Source organism: Anguilla rostrata, chromosome 3, assembly GCF_018555375.3.
Source record: "Anguilla rostrata isolate EN2019 chromosome 3, ASM1855537v3, whole genome shotgun sequence".
Classification (NCBI taxonomy): domain Eukaryota; kingdom Metazoa; phylum Chordata; class Actinopteri; order Anguilliformes; family Anguillidae; genus Anguilla; species Anguilla rostrata.
The window spans coordinates 38,828,269-38,850,504 of record NC_057935.1 but is presented as its reverse complement, the minus strand read 5'-3'; the positions used below and the strand labels follow the sequence as shown (position 1 = coordinate 38,850,504).

General features: G+C 39.7%; 2 protein-coding genes across 7 annotated transcripts in view; one reads left to right on the top strand and one right to left on the bottom strand.

Moving 5' to 3' along the window:
• The window catches only part of cers6 (ceramide synthase 6), a 33,711-nt gene extending 25,818 nt beyond the window's left edge, over positions 1-7,893 (bottom strand). Inside the window, exon 1 of one of the 2 annotated variants that reach the window (XM_064327459.1) lies at positions 7,557-7,893. In XM_064327459.1, the coding sequence (XP_064183529.1) occupies positions 7,557-7,726 (170 nt within the window). In that variant the 5' untranslated portion in view covers positions 7,727-7,893. The remainder of the gene's footprint in view (positions 1-7,556) is intronic. The other variant, XM_064327461.1, reaches the window with a different exon arrangement.
• Positions 7,894-9,979: 2,086 nt separating this feature from the next.
• The window catches only part of stk39 (serine threonine kinase 39), a 51,351-nt gene continuing 39,094 nt past the window's right edge, over positions 9,980-22,236 (top strand). For 2 of the 5 annotated variants that reach the window (XM_064327455.1, XM_064327453.1), the window contains exons 1-9: positions 9,980-10,185; positions 13,136-13,248; positions 13,986-14,094; positions 15,207-15,348; positions 16,844-16,899; positions 18,887-18,996; positions 19,105-19,119; positions 20,910-21,011; positions 21,707-21,840. In XM_064327455.1, the coding sequence (XP_064183525.1) occupies positions 10,080-10,185; positions 13,136-13,248; positions 13,986-14,094; positions 15,207-15,348; positions 16,844-16,899; positions 18,887-18,996; positions 19,105-19,119; positions 20,910-21,011; positions 21,707-21,840 (887 nt within the window). In that variant the 5' untranslated portion in view covers positions 9,980-10,079. The remainder of the gene's footprint in view (positions 10,186-13,135; positions 13,249-13,985; positions 14,095-15,206; positions 15,349-16,843; positions 16,900-18,886; positions 18,997-19,104; positions 19,120-20,909; positions 21,012-21,706; positions 21,841-22,236) is intronic. The other 3 variants (XM_064327456.1, XM_064327454.1, XM_064327457.1) reach the window with 3 other exon arrangements.

Here is a 22,236-nt window from a genome sequence, read left to right as displayed (position 1 = left end):
CTAGCTAGCCAGTCACTGCAATAGCCAAGATACAGCAAAACAAAAAGACCAGCCAACAGGGCTTGTGCAAAAACTAGAGTTAACCTTGGAATTGCTTTTCCTTAGTAGTGTCAGCTGAAGTTCGACAAGGTGATAACCAGCAACCCGGAGCCGGCGTGTTTTCTGTTGGACCTGTTAGTAAGGTAACCTCTAGCTATCCAGGTATGGTTGCCTGACGTACAGTTTTTGACTGGAATGTCTGGTTTATAAATTATTTGTACACGTCCGGTTTGTGGTCCCGACCAGGCAATGGAATGCCAGGTCCAAGAAATTTACGAGTAGTATCTAATGAATTTGTGTGTCAGTGACTTGGGTACTCAGGGGTGGGTGGGCGAGGCTGAAGAAGGAGGAAGAGACTTCTTTGTAACACAGGTCCACAGTAAGGATAAAACAATCCTACATAGTATGCCTTTAACCAAATAGCTGGTCATTTACAGAAGATTTTTTTAAAATACAGTTTGCCATTTCTATTTTATAGGATATTTTATGTGGAAAAATAGCAAAAACTCTCTTTTTCAGCATATACATAGTGTTTTTAAAATAATTAATCAATAAAATAACATTTAAAAAAACCCCTGTAAATGACCAGCTATTGAGTTATAGGCCTACATCATATTGAAACAGAAAACTCTGACTTAATCCACTGAGAAAGTGTTTGAACTAATATGCAAATTAGCACTTTTTAATTACTCAAAAGCTAATTTGCATTTGTGCAAAAATGAGTAAGTCATCATCTGTGTTCAAATTCAAAATATGGAATTCTTTCCCTATTCACCTGTGGACATTCATGGAATGAACTATGTATTAATGCCACATAATTGTTCATTTCCACCTTTATTTTCAAAATAACTCAGCTAATAAAAGTAATTTTAGTTTTAAATCTGTATATACTTTTGTGTATCCTACTCATTATCCTGTGGTTGCACATAAAATGTTGTGGTAAACCAAATCACATAGAACAATGTGTGCAACATGGCAGGCAGACGAAAGGTTCTTTTTGCTGACAAAAATGTTCCCAGCTTGAATCATATGGTATTCTTAAAATGAACCATAGCAAAGTTACTGAGACTCTAAACATACCCAGGCCATCCTGTCAAAACTCAAAATGAGGGAGACCGGAAGTGAATGCAAGATGGTTTTAGTGCAACAAAATAAAGAAATAAATAGGAATACGAATCGTCTTCAATGCTGGACAGGTTAAGGAGGAAAGCTGCCCCACAAATTACTGCTGCCAAATGAATAAAATATCATCAATTAAATGGTTTCTTCACATTTCAGAAGTTCATTTTGCAAGAGCTGCATTTTTGCCATTTTGAGAACAAGTTGGCAGTCCAGAAGCATAACTTTAATCATCACAAACAACTGGAATGTCATCAGATTAATTAATGAATTCATTTCATGTTATGGTTGAGTAGACTGCACTGCTATGTGGCCAATAGATTGGCGTTACATTTAGTTCAGATGCAGCATCATGTTATGACTTGTGTGCGAAAAGTTCAGTCCCAAAACTGCTGCGATTAAAATGGTTTCACTGCAATTTTCACAATGTTCAGCATTTCACTGAAACCAGTGCTAAAAACAAGTAGCCTATTGATTGGTTCACATATATTCCTTTAATAAAGCATGCATGCACAAACAGTTTCTTTCCTCAAGTTACCTTGTTCCGTTCATTTAAATGCATACTGCTTCAACAAATAAACAACTTTCAATCAGAATAAAACCCTTCAGGATGCTATTCTTACAAGTGGGTTGCACCATGTTCCATTGTTGCAGAACAATTAATAAAAATTGATGAGGAAAGTACTGTAAAGAGATGTAAAAAGATGAGGAAAGTACTGTACTGAAAACACAAACTCAAGCCTTCAAGTGAACAGGTGATAGCATAATTATCCAATGGCAATTCAGCACAATATCAAGCACAATTAGCCTACAGTTAAAAGCTAAGGGGTTACAATAATGATTAAACTTCTAAATCTTGATTGTTAAAAAGGTCATACAGTATTTATAAGTGATCAACCAAAACAAAATAGCAATGACAGAAAGGCACAATAGTACCCAGGTGGTATTGTGGTGGTTGATGGAGGCCCCCCTTCACTGTAAAGTGCTTAAAGATCATGAAAAGCATTACATAAATGCACTTCCTCATCATACTGCTTGTACAAACTACCGATTCAAAGTACAAATATAGAGAATTTTTTAGAGCTAGCGAGCTAGCTAGCCAGATTAACAAGTGCATTAACTAGTCATTGAACAAGTTTTATCTTGAATCATTCTTATGTGCTCTTAAAAATTCTTGACCACCTAGAGCTTGCCAATCACAAATTCAATTGTAACTATATTTGACGATCCATTCCCATGAACTTCCCATTCACTAAAATATTGAACTTCCTCTGAATAACACTGTTCGACATTTCAGTCCTTTGGATGGAACTTCCGAGGAACATGGAGTTTTGGCTTCACATTATTGAAACCATATGCAAATTTATGTTGGTTTTAATTCACTGGTTGGCTCATAAAACAAAAAGTGAAGCCATTTTTGTAATTATTGGGATGATATCACACATATCTAGACACATGGAGAATCAAAACACTCCAGTATTTATGTGTAATGATATTATAAATAGAGCTGCACGATATATGAAATCACAGTCTTTTTAAGTGTAATAAGAATAATCGCTGGCATGGGGCGATCTTTCATCTTTTTTTCTTTAATCACACCAGATATGCAGTGGTAGTAAATATTTGAGCATCAGAGGCATTGAGATATACAAGAACTGGAGCTAGCTCTGTTTACCTGTTCCTATGGGAGCTGCTCATTGGCACATGAAAGCCAATTCATGGAGGCTGCCATGTTTAACTATGGGACTTTTGGCACCAGAGCATACGCATTGAGTACCAGAGCAAATGAGTATGAAGGATCACGGTTTACTGGTAAATGCAGAGCAATCACTGGAACCAGTGGGGGCACGCTCCAAGAAAGCTTTCGAGACAAGTTGTAGCTATAACAAACCGTGAGATTGCACCTAGTAGCTGGATAGCTACAGGACTTTGTAGAATAAGTCACTCGTTTGTGACAAGGACATTTCTAATGTGGTCTCTAAAGATTTTTCAAGTTAAAATAAGGCAGTCAATATTTTTCTAAAAGTATTCAGCCACACTTGACTAATATTACATTAGCTACTTATGGAAAATTGGGCTGGTAAGCTAGCTAGTCAGACTTTGAATTACAGTCAGAAGAGGTGGTTAGTTAGCTAACGAAATAACTTTTGGCAAGCTAGTTTGGTATCAGGCCATTTACCTAACTGGCTAGCAACAACGTCTCACCAAAATTAAAAACCATGCTAGCAAGCTTGCCAACTAGCTTTGCCGTACATCGCTGATGTTACAGACAAAAAGCGTTAAGTCGTATCAGTTCTGTGTCATTGTAGCTGGCTACCTAGGCACTGTTTTGAGATAGACAACTGAATTCCAAAATAAGTACACATGCGGTCGGTAACTCAATTTAATTGCAGGCTAACGTAAACAGGTGCTTTCTGAAGCTATAAATAACCTTTGGTATGCTATGGTTGCTAGACATTTATAGCCTGTGGTGATGTCCTTTAGCTTTAGCTAACAGTACACTGATCTTAAGCAAAATCACCTACACCAACAGCTACAATAACAGCTAATTTGGATGGCAGGAATGCCATCCCGCCACGTTATGCCTTGGCGGGGCGGCATGCCCCATACCTATACAGCACCCAGTCCTTAAAACATTTCTGTACCTTCTCACCCCATTTCAACAGACAGAATACACAAACAATTTCACACGTCCGTACAAAGAAGCCCCAAACGTAGGGGATTTAGCATTTTCTCCTTTTTCCTTTGCGATTACATCATCACAATGCTGCAAGCCCACAAACAATAAGTCTCCCCATTGGACATTTACCTACCCCTGACAATCATTCACCTATACCAATGTGGTACAGGTAAATGATTGTCATGGTAGTTAGAAAAGCTATATCCCCACTGAGATATGTATCATTATGTCACTTATTTAAAAAAAATATTTAAAGCCATTGAATCTTAATCAAGTTCAAGAACTGTTATAAGATGAATGTTGACACCAGATGTTCATGTAGTTGGAATATCTCCCTTATAGATAATCTCTAATTGGAACCTGTTGATTAAACATTTCAGCTATTTGAAGTCGACAAAAAGGAATTGGTGTAGATATGGTTTCCTTGATAGGTTAACTTTCATTTACCATCCAGATTTTAGTTATATGTGATCTCTAAATCTGACACAGCAGGTGGTGCCATATGTTTTTTACTGTAACATTTAGCCTAAGTGCAATTCTAAACACTTTAAATAAATCAGTACAATACATGTGGCAGCTTTTACTTAATTTCTTTGATGGCTCAAGTGTAGGCTCAAGCATCTTAAAAGGTGATACAACTGCATGGGTTTATGACGGGATTGTTCACAAAAGCACAAAATTCTTCACAGATCTAGCCTCTTAATTGTCCTCTCAGAGTGCACCAGATTTATGCATTTAATGGATAAAATGTACATTTTCTCTTGGGTGAGGATGCCCCTGGACTTCCCACCCAACAGTTTTCCAAAATCCTGTGGGAAACACTGGGTTGTGTTTTCACATTTGATACAAAGCTATGTTACTGTAAACCCAGGTCTGAACATACATACTGACTCATAATTAAGACAGACAATAGACAGCTTTGAGGGGACAGCAGCAGTTGTTTATTAATTCATGTTTATTTTATTCATTTTGATTTTTATATTAAGTAAGCTGAAATTAGTTGGCTGACATTAACTAGCTAGCTATGTCAAGCAACAATGGATGGTGAAAGAAACACTTTTGGGTAGTTCAAATGTTTTAAAGTTTTTATAATTCCATAATTTTTGAAAATATTGTGTACAGGTCTTCAATTGCTTGCACATTTTATTGCATCCATCCATCCTTCTACTCTTGTAAGTCATCAGACGGAACACTTTAGAGTGATTTCTGAAAAAAGTCGCTCATGCCCCCAAACCCCCTAGAATCTCTCTCTCACTCGCTCTCTCCTCTTTCCCTCTCCCACTCCCCTTTTCTTAGAGAAATTTCTCAATAATTATTTTGTCAAAGTTAGGAGCTAGGATACCGTATTTTGTAAAAAGTTCAGAAAATAAAATTGCTCTCAATTTCAAAATAATATTTACTGAACTGAAAAGTCACTGTGAAATGCTTTTATTTGCATTACATTTTTAAACTTTATGTCCTTAATATCCAAATGCATAAATATATACCTCAAATTAAAGCAAAGTGTCTCTAGGAAAGCCACCTTTTTCAGGTAAATATGATTGAAATGCTAGTGCATTAATTTCTACTGGGGGGGGGGGGGGGGGGGGAGGGAGGACAACCCTCTGCATTCTCATGACAGGCAGTCTCACATTACTGCCTAACAGCCTGCTTCTATCTGTAATCTCCCTGCAACTGGTATTGTTCACAAGTAAAATATATTTTAGAAGGGGCACCATGCAAGATTGAGACAGATTTCTCTTAAGACTGGTCCAGTTAAAAATTCATGGCTGAGTGTGTTAAATTAACATCTATGTAGCGGTTATGACAGGCTATTTTAGGACAAGGTAGCCAGCCAACCAGCTGGCTGTTTTAATGAAACTCTATATAGGTAGCTAGCCAGGTCAGGTGTGGCGTTCCACCTGGTTATAATAATGTTTGTTTGGTTCAAGGGCATGATTTTAGCCTGGGGTTTTATGGCCTACCTTGAACCATGAAACAATATGATGCATGTTTGTAAGATGAATGATAAATACATTTTAGTTGTATTTCTGAAGGCCGCAGAAATAATACGTGTGAATGGAACAGTATTAATCTTTCGGTTTTTATTTAGTAAGTGAGCAGTAGCTAGTAATACAGTAATAACTCAATGAGTGAGTGGGGTAATCGCAGCAAGAAAGTTTTTCTTTTTTTGACATGTTCTATTGCAAAAATAATATCACATGTAAACATACTTGTGTAAAAATAGGTTTTTAACCTTAGTGTCCAGCAAATGGCAACTCTAAACAATGAGCAGATGTTGTGATTGGCTGGTGTGTCAGTTTTGGTTTAAACAGTGGTTAACCAACCAGAAGAATTAGCCTACTATTATCATGATAAAGGCAGGACATTTCAGAATGAGAAGATCATGAAGCAGGCATTAAGGAGCTAGTACAAAATAGCCCAAGTCTGGGACATTACTGTGTGGCTGTAGGAAGCGGTTGCTGAATTCTGTGTTTTTATATGAGGGTTATATCTAACTTAATGCTTGTAAGGACTGAAAGTCTGTGGCCGTTCTGTTCATTTCTGTAGGTAACGCTGAAAAGTGCCAAACTCTCTGTGCTGTATGTTGCATACCGCACTGAGGCATAACTTGGCAGATGGCATACCTGCCATCCCACTTGATAAACGTTGTGGCGAATGTAATTTCAAGGCATCAAATTAAATGCATTTGAAATTCCTTACTAATCAAAGTAATTTCTGTTACGCCATTTGATTTTAAAAAAAAAATCAGATCAACATCATTCATTTGGAGCTGAAATGATAAAATCAGTGGTCCATGAATAAACACATCATTCCATTTAATCGCTCTTCATTCAGTTCAACAATAATTTGTGATTTTTTTGGGACCGCTCGTATACTAAGGGAAAACGAAAATTTCCCCTCTATAAACTCTCTAGTATAGACTCCCAGGGGGCGGGCCCAAGTCGTTCCGGCAGCTTCGTTTGAAATAACCGATGAAAAACGACACTTTAACGGCGCTAATTTATCTCACACTGTTCGGGGATATAGAGACTATGAGCCTCAGACATACGCAGGGAAAGTGCTGTAAACATAACTCTGGTATCGTTTCCATATTGTGTGCAAAAAACTACCCAAATATGTAGCCCATCGTTACCATGCGTCTCCGCGAAAGCAAAACAGCACCCTAGCGACTACGTCTGGCACGTTTGGACGGGCCTCTTTAGTCAGAAAAAGTCTGGTTTACATCGTGATGCGCCCATGCGGTACTTTGGCCATCTGTAACAATAATGACATAAAATCCGTAAAGTGCATTCCTGGCAAAAATGCATGAGACAAATAAGGCGCTTTCGCCTCCTAGTGACAGCTGCAATTCATAACCAGGATGCTAGGCCAGCAGGTTATTATGGTGAAAATAATTCCGGTAACAATATTAAAATAAAAAAGTCTCATACTCCCTACTGTCAGTACCATTTCAAAACATTGCAACACAATTATCCGAAATTCTAAAGCAACAACGTGAATATATGTTTTGATAAAACATGGATCACCGTCGTAGAATTGATTCCATTTCATTGTCTGGATATGCTGCCCTATATGAGGTACCACTTCACAACAATAATGTACACTTTGGAACACTATTTTTAAGCAAAGGAAAATTTCCCGAAGAAGTCGATTCAGCATCCTTACTGACGTTTGCACAATTGGGCCATAGCGATGGCAAGTTCAATGCACTTACCTTTCGAAAACCAGCCGTATCATGAATATGCAAAATGCCAAAGGTAACGCCAGATACAGATCCTCGGCTTGCGGAAAGGTTGCCTCATCAGTGTTTTTTAAGTCTGCCCAGGTTACATTATGAGGGAGCCAGAATCTCTCGTTCCAAAACCAAGCCAAAATACCTGCCATCTCTGTTTTTATGCACTATCGTCTTTGCTCTGCCTGTGTCTCGCCGTATTCGCTTGCAGTGGCGGATGCTAGCTAGCTAAGTTACAATGGTCTATGACGGGTGATCTTTGCAGGTCTGTCCGCGTGATGGGATCAGGTTTGGCACCGCCCGTTGGATTCCCTTTTCTCTTGATTTTCAATGTAATGGGGAAGTAGACTCTATCAGACGTCATTCAATGCTGCACCAGTGATTGGTGCATTATACTGTCACACATATTTATTGCAATCAACTTACAAAAGGTATACACGTCAACTACACGCGCCTAACTATATTGTCGCTGCATGCACGTCCAGAGCGAAATTATGTTTTTCATAATAAAAAGTAAATATAATGCCACGAGTTTATGCACGTTTTCTCTACGGCATGCATCGTTTTATTCTGCGCCCATTCTTGATTTTATTTAAACAAATGTACGAATACGTATTTGTAGTTGCCCCATTTTGTTTAAAAGAGAAATAGATTTGTGACACAGATTCCGATGTTATTATGCTAAGTGAAGGTGCATTAAGTGAATAATAAATAATAATAAAAAATAATAAAAAAAACTTTGGAATCTGTGCTACCCAGTGTCTTCTGTTGTTGTCTGTACAGCAAGTCTGCATAGCTTATTGTAAATGGGTGTGTTTATGTAATTTTATGAATCTGGAAATATTCAAACTTCAAAACACTGTAAATATACGTGAGCATGTAGTCTTTCCTATGCTCAGTTATGGATGAATTCTGATATACGGTTCATTTTAATGCTGCACGTCATATTTGGATTGCGTCAGTTTTATTCAGGTAGCCTATTATGCCTTTTAAAATATGAAGTTAAACCCAAATACTATCCTAGATATTAGTTTTTTTTCAGACAGATAACCAGCCTCTTTAATAGGGCTATATGTGAATCCCCTGTGCAAAAGAAAAATAGTGTAATTTGAAGAAAAGAGAGCAACACTATGCAATATGCATTTGAGCATTTTCATAATGGGCAGTGATATTTTGGTCAACTGACCTTCAGGCTTCATAAAACCAAAGTTACCACTCAAAATACCCTCTCAGCACCAGTCCTATTGGCACAACAAGTGTTGTGCCAAAAGGGCTGGTGTAAGTTTAATAAATTACAGATAGCAATATCTGATTCTTGGTTCAACAAACTCAAAACTGAGAATGTATTCTGGGCTGAATACCCCTACCTATGCTCTTATTAAGAATACACCAAATACATTTGCTGTAGAGATAGTGATACTGCCACACCTTTGTATTAACTCTGCTCTTTGCCAAACATTATTGCATGCACTTTGTCAGTCACTGTGGATAAGTGTCTGCTCTACCTAAATATGAATGTGAAAAACATATTGTAAATATAAGCCAGTTTGTACATTAATGATCACATTGCTTATCACAACTAAAGCGTAACCTTAAATTCCAAATGCTGAACAGATTAAGGATTTATCTCAAACTGAAGTTTTACTTCCAATTAGGCTATTGACAACACAAGCATAATTTATGGTTAGTAACATACATACACCAGTTGATTTAATATTGTTATCATTTTACATATGTAGTTACTGTTCATATAATTTATAATTACTCAAGTGTATTGATAATATGTATATGAGTATAAATTAAAATAATATTTCAGATTAATTTTTCCGCACAAAAAAGTCTGACATGAAAATGCCACAATGCACTCTACTGGCTAACATTGGTACTTAATACAGCGAACATATTTTCTGTTAAATGCTTTCTTCATTGCATTCAATGTCCATCTTAAACAAAACAGTTTTGAAAGATTGATGAACAAGGCGAAGTTGAGTTTCCCACGTTATTTATTATTTCCAATTTCGCATTGAACATAAATGCAAGTTGAGAATATGCCTCCCATTTCATAACTAGTTTAACATCAATAACCTACTTAAATAGCAGAAAATTCATATTTAAAGTTTACAAGTTCATGTTATTTGGTTGGCCGACTTCATAAACTTAAAAGCATGCTTTTTTTTATCAACGCAGAAAAAATGAGACTTAAGTAGGCTAAAAATAATGTAGCCTAATAGCCTACACTCATGTAGCCTAAATCAGCATTTATAGTCTACGCAATCTTTTACATAATGAATATAATTTTGACAAATAACGTTAATAGTTAATACGATATCATTTGAATTTATCCATATGATGCAAACTGCGTCGTTGTACCGACATTTTCCGGATGTTTTCATCTCGGGGTTTACTGAGCCCGACAGCAGCTGACACTGGCCTGAGTCAGGAGGTGGAGGGAAATTGTTGATACTGTCTGAAGGCGCTATCTAAGTATAGCTGAGCAGCAGCATCATGGCGGAGACGAGCATATCTCCGGTTCACATCCAAAATCCGCAACCAGTGCCGACAACAAGCTGGCCAATTACCCGGGAGTCCTATGAGCTCCAGGAGGTTATCGGTTAGTCATTATATTACCTACAAGCTCGACTGGTATAAGTATGTCTTACTTTAGAAGTCCGCTGCTTATCAATAAAATGACGATGATGGCCTACCGGCTTTTTCGATGCTGTTTTGTAATGCGGATGTTGGCAACCCGCATCATTTTACTCGCTTTAGATGACAGCGGGGACAGTTAGGATGTGTCAGAAACACGAAATAGGATGATATTGTTTAATAAAGGACTTGTCATTTTCACAGATGTTCGCATTACAGATGACAGTCGGTTGCCGTTATTTTACCGAAAGATGCTCTTCTGACTGTGGCACGTGTCCAGTAGCCAAGGTAGTCTTTAGAGAAATTTAATGGAACAAATTACTAGCTAACCAGCTAGTTAGCTAAATAGGCTACGAATGTTTATGTACGCATATGGAATTAAATATTACTTTTATTAAATTCACACGACTGTCAAGTACAGAATATTGTAACTATGATGAAGGTAGCTGTAAAATGTCTATGGATATCTCGCTAGCTACAGATTTGTTGTCTGTAATGTAACTGAGTTTAACGTTAGCCAATAGCTTGGCTACTGTAACGTTACTAATTTATGCAGACTGCTGTACTTGTTGTTGAATTATTATTAACGTTATTTAGCTAGCTTTAGTTGGAAGTAAACGGCAGACTGAATTATTGTTAACGATTCATTGTAGTGTCACAATGAACTAGGCTAGCTGTTACGATACGCATACAAAATTTTCCTGAGCGTCATCTTCAAATGTAATCTAGACTATTTGAAATGTATTTATTACATTGTAGGCAAATTTTGTTGAGACAACTTAACATACCACTGGTTATTACGTACTTAAATAATAATAAAAAAATATTATTTATGAAACGCATTTAACGCGAAATAATTTCAGTTATGATACATTTAATTCTCCATGTCAGCACGCAGATGGAGTTTCTCTGATCACCAGTCGTTTGTGCCGCTTGCTATGTTTCTGGGATTTTCGTGTCCTCTGCTGGCGTTGAGGTGAATTGCCTTTCTCGAAAGAGTACAGCTATTAATATTGGAGTACATCTCGTGGAAGAATTGTACCACAGTCGTATCCACCTGGATAGTCCCAGGTTTGAAGGACATTTTGAAAGAGATGCTGTCATAGTGGGTGCAAGTTAGCCTACGTCGTGTAGCCTATGTTTCCTTTCTCTTGCAGCCGAATTGACGACATTGTTTTGATTAAAACTAGATGTACTTCATAAATCAACCCAAATACAGCAACGATTATCATAAAAAATTGTAACGTAAATCAGGCTGAGACATTTTGATGTGTTTTGCGTCACAACATTTTGCTACTGGAAAAATACGTTTCTTGCTAATACACAAGCTCTTTGTTGAAAGCCAGCCCTAACGTAAATATTCATTGTACAGACGTTCATACGCATGGTCTGCTTTGTAATTTGAGCCTATAGTCACTCCCACCTCCTTTATCTGCCACCTGTAGTTGGCGTGGCATACTTCCTATTGTGTAATCGTGCGCTCTTATTTAAGGATGTAGTTATATCCTTTATCCTACCGGTGGGAACTGGTAGACTGGGATGTCATGGAGACAATGTTCTTTTCTGGCCAAGTGTTGCTCCTATTCTGTGGAATTATAAACACACAAATAACATGAATGTCAAAGCAACATAAAAGGCTTGATGTTAAATAAAACATAAAAGGTATGCAGAGTAAATAAAAAATAAACACAAAAAGTTTGGTTGGACTTCACTCTGTGTTTATTATTATGCCTCATAAACTATTTCACACTATTTCATTTTTGTAATACTTTCTATTTTTTTCTGGAGAATTTAAATTTAATGCAGTGTTCCAGTCACTGTGATGCACAGTTAGCCTTCAGTGTAACCAGGTATTGCTAAAGACTAGCCAGAGGGTTGGTTATGTGTTCCTTCAGCCTCCCCTTTCTCAAGTTGCTCTGGTTAGTTTCATGATTCTGGTGAAACTGTACTTGGTCACAGATTTTCAGATGATGCTTCATACTGAAAGGTTTCACTATCCGCAGAAGGGAGACAGAGCTTTCGTTGGTAGGAATAGTGAGTTGACCATCTGGTTAGTCTGGTTAGTACTATCTTTAGAGAGTTTTCCTGTCACTATTGAGGTGTGCAGTGTACTACCTATGCAGCACAGTGTCCCAGTCACTGTTGTAATGCATTGTTAGCCACCTATGCAGCACAGTATCCCAGTCACTGTTGTGATGCATGGTTAGCCACCTATGCAACACAGTGTCCCGGTCACTGTTGTGATGCATGGTTAGCCACTTATGCAACAGTGTCCCGGTCGCTGTTGTGATGCATGGTTAGCCACCTCTGCAACACAGTGTCCCGGTCACTGTTGTGATGCATGGTTAGCCACCTATGCAGCACAGTGTCCCGGTCACTGTTGTGATGCATGGTTAGCCACCTATGCAACACGGTGTCCCGGTCGCTGTTGTGATGCATGGTTAGCCACCTATGCAACACGGTGTCCCGGTCACTGTTGTGATGCATGGTTAGCCACCTATGCAACACGGTGTCCCGGTCGCTGTTGTGATGCATGGTTAGCCACCTATGCAGCACAGTGTCCCGGTCACTGTTGTGATGCATGGTTAGCCACCTATGCAACACGGTGTCCCGGTCGCTGTTGTGATGCATGGTTAGCCACCTATGCAGCACATTGTCCCGGTCACTGTTGTGATGCATGGTTAGCCACCTATGCAACATAGTGTCCCAGTCACTGTTGTGATGCATGGTTAGCCACCTATGCAACACGGTGTCCCGGTCACTGTTGTGATGCATGGTTAGGCCCCTATACAGCACAGTATCGCAGTCAGGGTTGTGATGCATGGTTAGCCCCCTATGTAACACAGTATCCCAGTCAGGGTTGTGATGTGCAGCTGGCCGCCTGTGTAATGCAGAGTTTGTGGTGCTGATTCCAGGCAGTGGGGCTACAGCTGTCGTGCAGGCCGCCCTCTGCTTGCCCCGGCAGGAGCGCGTTGCCATCAAGCGGATTAACCTGGAGAAGTGCCAGACCAGCATGGACGAGCTGCTGGTGAGCACCGCCGTAAATACAGGGTTCAGTTCTCTGTTGATACCTCTGGGCCTTTCATGTTTATTTTCGCTCCTGTTCCCTCGGTGTGCTTTTATCGCTGTGGATAGAATAGGAACTGCTCACAGACAAAAGTGTGACAGTGACGGGGATGTCCTTTCCTTTTTTTGTAAGCGAACATCCCCCTGGCCAAGCAACAGTACCCCCGATTCCGGCACTGATTCTCAAGTGGGCCCATTATCATTAACTCCAGACAGCATGCATGTCTGAGCATCTTTCACTGGTCTTTCACAGGGTCAGGCAGGTGGGAAAAACGATTTCCTGTTTATGACGTGGGTTTTGTATAATGAATGCTTGTTCTTTATAGTGTGCTTAATGTGTAAGCAACTTCCTGTAGAACTGAACAGAAAATGATTCACAGTAGCTATCTCAGCAGGGAAATTTGTAACACAAAGCAGTACAGAAATCTTGAATAATACCTCATAGTACCTCTTTCAAAATGATTGGTGGAGTTCAGATACTTGACATTTTGTTCAGTAACACTGCAAACAGTGCAGGGCCTTCACCGCAAGTTTCCTCAAACTTTGTTGATTTCTTACATAGAAATTACACACACTGCTTACTGAAGTGATTAAGAGACAATGTGTAAGAAATAAAAAACAGAATGGGCCGAGCTTCATTGCGCCCTGGTTGAGCAGATTCCTGTGTGAAATTACGTACTTTCTTCTGTTTTAATGCAGAAAGAGATTCAAGCAATGAGCCAGTGCAGCCATCCCAACGTAGTCACGTACTACACTTCATTTGTTGTAAAAGATGAGCTTTGGCTGGTCATGAAACTTCTAAGTGGAGGTAAGCTTTGCCTCCTGCCATTTTCACATTTGAATTGACTGCATTTCTTCATTGAATGCTAAATGAAACGTACCACAGACATGGGTTTGTATAGGCCTAGTCATTGCAATTAAGGTTAAAATGAGGTGATTGATGTCTGAAGAACCCTTGGAAAGTGAAACAATGAGCTAGACTGGAAATGTAGATTGATATCTAGAAGGCAGTTAGAGCAGCACATCGTGTCATGATTTAAAATCCTTTGTGCTTAGCACTTCATTATCTCAAGAATATAGCATGAATATTAGATTTTCTGTTCCTTATCTGGGTGCTCATATTTCCTGAATGACGCTTTCTTGTTTTTCGGACTGGACTTTGAGGCAGCCTCTTGAGTGCTACTCGGTGGGCTCTCTCCATCCTTCGCTTTGTGTGTGTTTACGCGAGGTGTGTTTGGACTATACAGACAGATTTTAAAGGTGAAAAACGTGTGGATAACGACTAATGTGAAACTCAAGTAAAATGCAATGCAAACATAATTCCTGATTTACAACAGTGTAGCCTTTATGCACTGTGGCCAGTGAAGGCCTGAAAAGCTATGTGGTATTTACTAAACAGTTGTAATGGGTGTGCCTTAGGGTTAATCGCTGGTTCTCTAAGATCTGTACTGTGCACATACAGTGTGTAGTTCTATATGGATTGTAAAACTGTTACAGTGTGTAGCGTCTCTTTTGTTTTTTTCTCAACCTCCTTTCGTTAGTTCCTTTTGTAATGTAGGATAGTTGCAGTTTTTAATGCCTGAATGGATTTCAGCATTTCAGCAGTGTAAGATATTTGTAAAATGTTTGTTTTTGTATGTGTAGCCCAATTATTTCTTGGCACAGACAATATGGTAATGTGGCATTTTCTGGGCGCTGCTAACTGTGACAGTAGGACAGAGTACCTGCCTAAAGCCCTACCTTAATATTTACTGGTTTTAGTTAGTAGGCCTGGCTTAGAGATTTGAAGCGGTTTGCATTTTTCATGTTTAACTTTTATTACATTCCTATTGAGTAAAAGAAGGGAAGTATTTTTGACCGTACAGGGCCTGTGTGGACAACTGCAAAGCTTGGGGAGTAAATGGAAGTGTTTCTTTTAAGGGTCGATGCTGGATGTAATAAAACACACGGTCAACACAGAAGAGCAGCAGAATGGAGTCCTGGATGAGCCTATAATAGCCACCATTTTAAAAGAGGTATTAGGAGGCCTAGACTACCTGCACAGAAATGGTCAGATCCACAGGTAAAGGTATTCTATGACTTTTTGTAGCTTTACTTTACTTAATGTGAAAAGTTGCTGTGAGAGGGCTTTCCTTTTTTAAATAAGTTTGTTAGCAATCAGCTAGTATTTTGATATGTTCAGTGGATCCATTTTTCTTTATTAATTACAAGAGTTTATGACTGGAATTCTCTCTTAAATACTAAATGTCATTTAGGTGCACTTTGCCTTGGATATACGCCCCTTTTTTGAGTCACAAACAAGTAGTTTTGTTCCTGTGATGAGCACCAGGGCTAGTTGTTGAGTTCAGTATTGATGACATACAGTATATATGCCTACACATGCATAATACCAAGACTGTCTATACAAATTTGAGCATTTTTACTTTACTTAAGTACTCTTGCAGAGATACCAATGTCTATACCTATGTCAGTGTAACTCGAGAAGTGTTTGAACCTTCATGTTCATTAGTCTAGAAACTGTTCTCACAAGTGAACGCAAGTGTGTTATCAATTTTTCCATCAGGGATTATTTAGAGAAGAGCTTGTCAACACAAGTAATTATGATGCATTTAGAAGGAGGTGTTAACAAAGTGAGACAGAGTGTAGCAATACCCAGCAGGTTCGCTGCACACATTTGGACGTAATTTGTTTGGCACTACACACATCTATCATTAGGCCACACAACAAGAAACATAAAAAGGTGCTATGCAAATAATCAGTGGATGCAAATTATCTGTCGTCTTTGTGATGCAGAGAAAAAATTGCTGAATCGGTAGGATAATCAGTATTTATGTCGATATTGATAATTTACGGAAACAAAATTAAGTTGAGCATAATTATCAGGTTAAAGCTAAGATTTTTGCTTTGTGGGTTTCTAGCTGAGCAGTTGCCATTGGTTTATATGATTATTCCTTAATTGTTTTGTGATAGAATTATGTTATTTTAGAATTGTGAATTTTCTTACATCCATATATTTAATCTCGTGTCCATAGTTGAAATTTTGAGTAAATTTATCCTGCTCTTCAATCTCTGTGATGTAAAGATGTTAACTTCAGTATGATACAGCACAGAGGTGGTCTGCCACCTTAAGTGCATTTTTAAAAATGATTACATTGATTTTACTGACTTGAACTTTGTCAGATTATTGACTTTCTCTTCTATAATGAGAAGAAAAATTAATGCTACATTTAAAGAGAAAGCTGAAATATTACTTGCCAATCAAAAAATTGCAGATTTAATTAAATTAAGTTGAGGGTCAATATCTATTGACCCTCATAGAAAATAAAAATAAAATAAAAGCTGCCCTTTTCCTAGTGCATACTAATTAAACTACACAGTCATGATCAATGCAGCACGCTTCACTGTTTGGGACATAGTTATGTTACCTGATCTGTTTTCTGTGTGTGTGTGTGTGGGTGTGTGTACATGTGTGTATGTGTGTGTGTGTGTGTGTGTGTGTGTATGCATGTACATGTGTGTGTGTGTGTGTGTGTGTGTGTGTGTGTGTGTGTCCTCAGGGATGTGAAGGCTGGGAACATTCTTCTGGGAGAGGATGGTTCAGTCCAGATCGCAGGTGTGTGCCTGACATGATGCCCAACATTAATGGGGCAGCATTTCTTTCTTAGCCCTGTATGTAACTCGTTTAGCCTTGTGGAGATGTTATGTCTCCTGATGGCCTTTTCATTAATGTAATATTATATTATGTTAAGATATTTATGTTTAAAATTGTGAATAAATGTTCTAAAATGTATGTGTTCATATGTATAGCCTCCGGAAATATAATTTTGCTGTATGAGCTGCTTTGGATTACTTGTAGTATATTTTTATTTTATTTTTGCTTTAAACTGAAAACCCTGGAATGCCCCAATAACAGCCAATAAATAGCCCAATAAAGCTCTGCAAAATACATCTAGAACATGCTTCATTGCACACAAAATACTGTCTAGGTTAATGAAACACACTCAAGCTGAAATAGCCTAATATTTTAGGACGGCAAAAAGGTATAAATATGCTACTTTGCCTGCATAGCATGATTGCAGGTCTACAGGTGACATGAGGAATTAGATTTTTGATCTTTGAGGGATAGGAATCCCTTAGCTGATGACGTCAAACCACAGACGTTCGATTAGCTACCTTAATCAGGGGTGCCTGGATTAAAGGAGTTTGTCTGACTGCAGTCATAAAGCAACCCCATTCAATCTTTGAAATATAATCTCTCTTATAATAAGAGACAAAATGGGAACCTTTAAGCACTTAACTCTGAAGCATTTCAAGTTAATGAGAGAGAAGTTTTCGATCAGCACCGATTGTAAAAAAAATAATGTCTTCCACCCTCTTGGGTTTGATTGATTACACAACATGGGGAGAGTCACTTTCTCCCTGCGTTAAAGCTGCCTGCAGGTGCAGGTGCGAGTGAATTCGCTCTTTTCTGAGGTAACTGCTTCTATTCACAGCCCATAGATTCGGGGCGGCCAATTTCATGCTTGGAGGCCCAGTGCACTTGCAGCGTTTTTGCTTCGACCAATTAGCACCTGCTCAATTAGGCGATTAGCTCTGCACATCAGCGCTGGTTCACTTGTAGATTAGACCCCAGTAAAACGTTCTTACGGGGACACGAATCAGTTCTCGTCTGTCATTCATGTGCTTATCGGTGAACGTAGCTGAAATGCAAGGGCAGTACAAAATAATGGAAACATAACAATTTATGAATATCAATTAGCTAATAAGGAGCTTAGCCTTCAGAGCAGCTTGGTCCTTCTTGGAATAATGTTATACGAGTTATTCACTGTTTGTTGTGGGATATTGTACTGTTCGTGAAGTAGGAAGGCCTGCAGGTCTTTGTGGGATGCAGTTAGACACCTACTTTGCACTCTGAACCCTAGAACTTCCCATAGATACATGCATTTGACTTAATTCTTGTGCAGATGAATTTGTTTAGCAGTGTGTATGGGGGGCGTTATCATCTTGGAATATGGGGACTTCATGAAGGAAAAGGGTTTGCACCATAGGGTGCACCTGCTCTTGTAATTTAGGACCAAGCAGAACAATCACCAGACCCAGGCAGTCACTCCTATGAGATGACTATCCATTCTATTACAGATCCACCACCATGTTTAACAGTTTGTAGCAGACATTGGCTTTCTCTAAACATAAACCTGTTCAGATGTAATAAACAAGAGTAAAAGACAACTCTTCATACCATATTACATTTTTCCATTGCTCAGGGGTCCAAGGTTTTGTGCTCCTTACATTAAGCTATTTGTCTTTGTGCATTAGCCTTGAATACCAACTGTCAAGAATACCAGCTGTGTGAAGCTCATGATGTACAGTCTTTGTCTAGACTGGGTAACAGAGGTGCTGAATCAATTCTGTGGTCATTTTTGGGGTTAGTTTTGGGGTGTTTAGACACTATCCTGTAAGTGTCAATCTCTCACTGTTAATGAGCTTCGACTTGCAACGGCTGTTCTTATTTGCTGATTTTGTTTGAGTTTGTTGATGTTTGACTTATGCTGACATAATTTTTGGCACAATTTGAATTTGGATTGTTCTTGGTTTCATAGATTTTGGAGTCAGTGCGTTTCTAGCTACCGGAGGAGATGTTACACGAAACAAAGTACGAAAGACCTTTGTGGGGACGCCATGCTGGATGGCTCCTGAAGTAATGGAACAGGTATGTGTGGTCTGTGGCCCTTCACAACACTGACACCAATATTGTCATCTGTGTGGCCCCTGTCAATGCTGACGCCAGTATTTTGTATTTTTTATTTTTTTTATTTAGCCTTTATTTCATCAGGTAAGTACTCATTAACATTAAAATATATTTTACATGAGACATGGTCAAGAGGACAGCAACAGTACATCAATACAATAATTATACATTACAAAATTAATAAACATTTGAATTTTTCTCTGTCCCTGTAAAAAATGAGAAAGAATGCGATCTGTAAGATTGAAAACACAATTAAGCTTGGGTGTATGTTGCAGTTCTTCGACCATCTTTTTAAATTCACTTTAAAGTTGTAGTTCTTTCTGGACTATGTTCCAATGATGCGGATCTTGAGATCTATCATTGTAAGAGCTTATAATTATAGATCTTGAGATCTATAATTTCTTAGAGGTCTAGGAAGTGCTTTCTAGGAAGAAAGTTGACTTAGGGCTGCCTTTTAAATAGGAAGGCAGGGAATGAGGGCCGGTCCACTTTCCCATACCGCGTGCAACGATGAGGGGCGTAACGGTACATTCGGTTCACACCTCGGTTTAAACTTTGCGGTTCACTACATTTTCGGTACAGTAGAAAAATGTAAAATTGGTTTTCATTTCCTATGAAAATAGGTTGTAGTCTATTTTTCATACGGTCTATGGTTGTAATACAAAAAATGGTCATGTTGTTGCAACTGTGGTTTGCTGAAAGCATGTGCAGGTTTGCATATGCTCCCTGTGGGAAATTCCAGCTTAAACCAGCCTTAAATTTGTCAAGCTGGTTTAAGCTGTTTCTGACTTTTTCTAGCTGGTTTAAGCTGTTTCTGACACTACTAGTTGGATTTAGCTGGCTGACTGGCTGTTCACCAGTGGAGCATCCTGTAGTCAGCTTGTCCACCGGTCTGGTCATCAGCTTAACCAGCTTTAATCAGCTTTGACCAGCCACAGACCAGCTATGACCGCTATCTGACCGGCTATGACCAGTATCAGACCAGCTTTGACCAGCTAGAAGTCTCGAAAAGCCAGCTTAAACCAGTTTACAATCCCAGCAGGTCTTAGCTGGATTTTTTTCACCAGGGCTTAAAACCCATATTCTCTACAACTGAGCATGGTCGCAGATCCGCTGCGATAATAGCTCCAGTAGCCTTCCTCATTGCTTTGGGCAAGTCTGAATCTGCACCGAGAGACCGCCTGTATGCCATGGGGAGAAGGGCTGGCACTCCAGGCTGTTTTTTCCCCTTGCTCCAGTAATATGCACATTCGGGCGATGCCAAATCTCAAATGAATTGCCACGTTTGATGTATTGCCAGCGATTATACCGGAATGCCAGCTTCAGTGATATGGGAGGGTCGTGGTGCCCTGGCGTCTCATTTGAATCTGCCATAATGATGGAGCTGAGCTGAATTAACAACATCCTGTTTTGAATTCAAGTTCCGCACAGAACAAAGTTCCACATTTGTGTTGAAGCAAGACTGTAATTGTTAGGTTCACAGCACGTACTGAACCGAAAGTCCCATACCAAATGGGCTGCTGCTCTGTGAATACATGTACCGTTACACCCTTAGCAATGAGTTAGGAACTTTGAGTTTACTGTGGGATGAATCTAAAAGAACCACGGTAAACGGTGACAAAACAACAATCATCCATGCGGCCTTTCACACTTTCTCAGTACTGACACACATCCACGCGGCTCATCTCAAGTACTGACACCAGTAATCACATCCATGCGGCTCATCTTAAGTACTGACACCAGTAATCACATCCATGTGGCTCATCATAAGTACTGACACCTTACGTACTGACACCAGTTATCACATGCATGTGACCCTCGATACGGACACCATTGATGATATTCCTGATATATCAGAGCCAGTATGTTCACAGGTGCGAGGTTATGACTTCAAAGCAGACATCTGGAGTTTCGGAATCACGGCCATTGAATTAGCCACGGGATCTGCGCCATATCACAAATACCCACCCATGAAGGTACCTGAGATGTTGTGTGTGTATGTGTGTTTGTGTGAGTGGTTGTGTGTGTGTGTGTGTGTGTGTGTGTGTTTGTGTGAGTGGTTATGTGTGTGTGTGTGTTTGTGTGAGTGGTTGTGTGTGTGTGTGTGTGTTTGTGTGAGTGGATGTGTGTGTGTGTGTGTGTGTGTGTGTGTGTGTGTTTGTGTGTGTGTTTGTGTGAGTGGTTGTGTGTGTGTGTGTTTGTGTGAGTGGTTGTGTGTGTGTGTGTGTGTTTGTGTGAGTGGTTGTGTGTGTGTGTGTGTGTGTGTTTGTGTGAGTGGTTGTGTGTGTGTGTGTGTGTTTGTGTGAGTGGTTGTGTGTGTGTGTGTGTGTGTTTGTGTGAGTGGTTGTGTGTGTGTGTTTGTGTGAGTGGTTGTGTGTGTGTGTGTGTGTGTGTGTAGTGGTTGTGTGTGTGTGTTTGTGTGAGTGGTTGTGTGTGTGTGTGTGTGTGTGTGTTGTGTGAGTGGTTGTGTGTGGTGTGTGTGTTGTGTAGTGGTTGTGTGTGTGTGTTGTTGTGGTTGTGTGGTTGTGTTGTGTGTGTGTGTTGTGTGTGTGTGTGTGTGTGTGTGTATGTGCATGCGCGGCTGCCTATGCGTGCGTGTGTATACGTGTGCATCTCTGTGCGTATGCATGCGCGAAGCCTGCGCTCTTCTGTTTCCCTGTGCCTTTCACAGGTTCTGATGCTGACGCTGCAGAACGAACCCCCCACACTGGAGACCGGTGTGGAGGACAAGGAGATGTTGAAGAAGTACGGCAAGTCCTTTAGGAAGCTGATAACCCTGTGTCTTCAGAAAGACCCGACGAAGAGGTCCGCGCTCCTCCGCCACGCTTTCTCAGCCAATCAGCTCAAACTCTCCAGCTCACTGCCAGCCTCACCGAGCCCCAGATCCCTGCTCTCGGGGAGGAGGACGGATCAAAACTCCGCTATGAAATTAGATGAACGATCGGGGACGCTGACCCGCAATTTCTCACTTCCTCTCTCTAGCGGCGAATACAGCTGAGCACGCCATTCAGAAATTAGAATAAAATCCTTTATGGCGTTTTATCTAATTAGATTCTCAGCTTCGATGATCATAAGTGTGGTCTGGGTTTTCGGCGGGGGTCACGAGCAGGGAAATCCTGCTGACGCGCTGGCATCTGCTAGCGAGTGCATTTGCAGTACTGTACACCTAATCTGCTGTTAGAAGTGCACTGCCATAAAGCA